Here is a 3,874-nt window from a genome sequence, read left to right as displayed (position 1 = left end):
GGCTCGGTTGTGAGGAGGCGGGGAAGCGGGTGTCCGGGCCCCGCCATGGAGGGCATGGACGTGGACCTGGACCCGGAGCTGATGCAGAAGTTCAGCTGCCTGGGCACCACCGACAAGGACGTGCTCATCTCCGAGTTCCAGAGGCTGCTCGGCTTCCAGCTCAATCCTGCCGGTTGCGCCTTCTTCCTGGACATGACCAACTGGTGAGCCGGCCCCGCCGTGCCAGCGCTGGCAGCGGCCTCGGGGCCCCTAGGGGAAGGGAAGGGACTTTCGAGCTCGGCGGCAAGGCGAGCCAGGCGGGTACTGAGGGCCACCCCCTTCCCGGGACAGGTAGGACAAGTGGGGGAGCACCGGGGGCATAGGAAGAATTTGAGGGCTGAGCAGGGCTAGAGGAGAGTTAGGGGCCACGGAGGCAGAAGGGGCGGAAGGGAGATGATGTGGGCAGCTCCTGAGGTTTTTCGAGGATTAAGGGCCAAGGGCCAAAGGACGTGAGATGAGAGGAAAAGACTTAGGCATTCAGGCATAGTGGGTAGACTTGGGAGGAAAAGGGTTATGGTATTGGCTGAGAGTAAAAAGCACAGGAGATCTGGATTTGGGGAGTGGGGAAAAAGGTTGGGGTTTGGAGTGAGGGGCTGAGGATGCCAGGATTGGGCGGAAACTATAGGGAAGGATTAGGTGCTGTGGAGCAACCTGAGCACTGGAGAGGCTTGGGAGTTAGGAGCTGAGAACAGATTAATTTGTGTGTCTGTCTCTTTCCATTTGAGGATAGATAGGGAAAAGGGGGTGATATTATGAGGGAAGACAAGGGGGTATGGTGAGGAAGATGACTTTCTTAAGAGTTATGCCAGGGAGGAGTAGAATCTACTAGTAAATCGACACATGGAGGACCGGGAGTGTTAGATTTGGGACAGGGCCTGGGAACCACCTTAGGAAAAGTGGGGGAAATGAGATGATCTTGGGGGAAGGAACTTTCTGAAGGGACAGGACTCCTGGCAGAGGGTTCATCTGGGGCCACCAGAATGCTGGGAATGGAGAGGGGCTTATCTGAAAGAAAACTAAGTTGACAGATGTTTGGGAAAATGGAGAACTTAGGCTGGGAGCCAAGTGTTTTTGTGTTCACCTTGTAGAAGACTGAATTGGGGCAGAAGACTATCCGACGTAAAGGAGTGTTTCTTGGCTTTGGAAGTAGCACTTGCTGTTGTTGATAAGCAAGGCTTCCCCTTGTACTCTGAATAGAGGTTGTTGGATTCACTCAGAGGCAGACTTGGAGCGGAGACGATTAGACTTTCTTTGAAAGGATTTCAGGTGAAACAACTAATATGTCTTTGGGCAAAAGGCAAAAGGTTCAGTGCCCTTTGCTCTGTTGGGCATTCAGTCTCCTGACATGTGGAATCTTGTTTCTTTTGGCATCACTTGCACAACCAACCTCTCTTTTATTCCTTGTCCCCTGAATGCCTTGAGCAATGATGGAAAAGAGGCTGTAAACCTACTTTTTATCCCACTCCTAACCTAGTCCTACCCTGGATGATGCTCATCTGTTAGTAGGAACATGGCTGCACCAAAGGTGATGTGTAAATTTTTTATTTTTTTATTTTTTTTATTTTTTTAGACGGAGTCTCGCTCTGTCACTCAGGCTGGAGTGCAGTGACGCAACCTCGATTCACTGCAACCTCTGCTTCCCAGGTTCAAGCAATTCTCCTGTCTGAGCCTCCCCAGCAGCTGGGACTACAGGCGTACACCACCTCGCCTGGCTAATTTTTTTGTATTTTTAGTAGAGATGGGGTTTCACCATATTGGTCAGGCAGATCTTGAACTGACCTCAGGTGACCCACCTGCCTTTGCCTCCCAAAGTGCTGGGAACATGTGTGAGCCAATTTTTTTTTTTTTTTCCCCCCTGTGCATCATCTTTGATGGGTCTTACTATTTTATCTTTAAGGTTGATTATTACAGCAAGAGCAGGTTTAAATTTCTAGATGTTTAGAAAACTCTTTGACTGGATGCAGGAGATAGCCTTTAGAATTAATCATTTGTAATCTCCATTTGTATCTGTTACATCTGATGATCTCAGGCAGGGAATATAGCCTACTGTAGTTTTCTGACAGCTAACCTGAGGTGTTTAGTCAGAGAGACATGGGTTATTGAACACACTGAGAAGAGCTATTACTCTGGTGAAATTTAGAAGTAAAGTTATATCTTGAAGAGAGTTGTTCTCTTGCCTGACTGCTTCCCACCTCCGGCTCTTTTTCTTCCTTGTTTACACTAGTTCAGCATAGGAAACTTGGCATATTGTTGCTGCTAGTTTGGTAGGAGAGGATCATTATTTCTCCCAACCCCTTGTGAATTGGACCGTTTAAACACTGCCCCAAAAAGTTTTAAGTTCTCTAGGGTCAGTCTTTATTAGTATAATTATTATGGCTACAAAAGCAGTGTAATGAATTTTATATGTTTGAGATATGTATTTAATGTCTAAGATTTTTCTTAGGTGTTGTGGAAAGTGAATAGGTGAGGCCCAGTGTGGATAAGAAAAAAAACTTAAAAGGCTGCACGCCTATAATCCCAGCACTTTGGGAGGCTGGCTGAGGCAGGAGGATCACTTGAGTCTAGGAGTTCGAGACCAGCCTGGGTGACATAGTGAGATCCTGTCTCTACAAAAAATACAGCAAAATGAACCGGACATAATGGTGTGCGCCTGTAGTCCCAGCTACTTGAAAGGCTGAGGTGGGAGGATCACCCTGGGAAGTTGAGGCTGCAGTGAGCTGAAATCGCACCGTTGCACTCTAGACTGGGTGACAGAGTGGTGAGATGCTGTCTCAAAAAAAAAAAAAAAATGTGTATATATATATACATATTATATATATGTAGTTGGACTATAAAACTTGTATTTGAGTTTTTACACGAAAAACTTAAGTTCAAAGCCATGGAGTAGCATATATGTTGATGACATGTTATTTCTGTATAAAAACAAGTTACATATATAAGCAAAGGAGTGAGCTGTTAAGAAAATGTGTTCTGGGCCAGGTGTCGTGGTGCATGCCTGTAGTCCCAGCTACCTGGGAGCCTGAGATAGGAAGATACCTGAGCCCAGGAGATCGAGGCTGCAGTGAACCATGATCATGCCACTGCCCTCCAGCCTGGGTGGCAGGATAAGACTCTGTCTGGGGGAAAGAAAAAAAAAAAAAGTGTTCTGGCTTTAGAGAAATCGAGAAGTTGGAAGTCAGTAGCTTCTTAGAAATCCATGCAGTTAGGTGATAATTCAACTTTAAGTCACATTACCTTATTTTTTGGCTATATAAGGCGTGTTCTTTATTTTCTTTGATTATAAAATGAAAAATCATTTGTGAACTAAAAGCAGGAAGGCTTTTCATTTTTTTCTTTCTTATGAAAGATAGCGCCATAATCTAATACTTTTTTGATTCCTGTGTTTGCCTCATTCATCTTGACAGTTTTGTATTTTATTTTTTGAGACAGGGTCTTATTCTGTCGCCCAGGCTGAAGTGCAGTGGCACAACCATGGCTCACTACAGCCTCCCAGACTCGAGCAATCCTCCCGCCTCACCCTCTTGAGTAGCTGGAACTACAGATGCGTGCCACCATGACTGGCTAATTTTTTTATTTTTGTACTTTTTATTTAATTTAATTTTTTTCCTTTTTCTTATGTCAGATGGGTAATGTGCACGTGTTATATAACAGGATTCAAGGTTGGCACATGTCATGCATGCATGTAAACACCCAATCATCACACATATGAATTACAAAAGGATGAATTAAAAAATTTTTTTAGATGAGTTGCACTGTGTTGCCAGACCTAGTCTCGAACTCTTGGGCTCAGTCCTGCCGTAGTCTCCCAAAGTGTTGGGATTATAGACGTGAGCCA

The 3,874-nt window shown here is 45.4% G+C and overlaps 1 protein-coding gene across 2 annotated transcripts in view; it reads left to right on the top strand.

Annotated features, from left to right (window-relative positions):
* Positions 1-3,874, top strand: part of LOC105544197 (chromosome unknown open reading frame, human C6orf106) — a 143,119-nt gene continuing 139,245 nt past the window's right edge. For both annotated transcript variants that reach the window (XM_011986536.1, XM_011986535.1), the window contains exon 1: positions 1-203. In XM_011986536.1, coding sequence (XP_011841926.1) covers positions 46-203 — 158 coding nt within the window. In that variant the 5' untranslated portion in view covers positions 1-45. The remainder of the gene's footprint in view (positions 204-3,874) is intronic.

Source organism: Mandrillus leucophaeus, unplaced genomic scaffold, assembly GCF_000951045.1.
Source record: "Mandrillus leucophaeus isolate KB7577 unplaced genomic scaffold, Mleu.le_1.0 Scaffold3, whole genome shotgun sequence".
Taxonomy (NCBI): domain Eukaryota; kingdom Metazoa; phylum Chordata; class Mammalia; order Primates; family Cercopithecidae; genus Mandrillus; species Mandrillus leucophaeus.
This window is presented reverse-complemented; position numbering and strand designations above follow the sequence as displayed.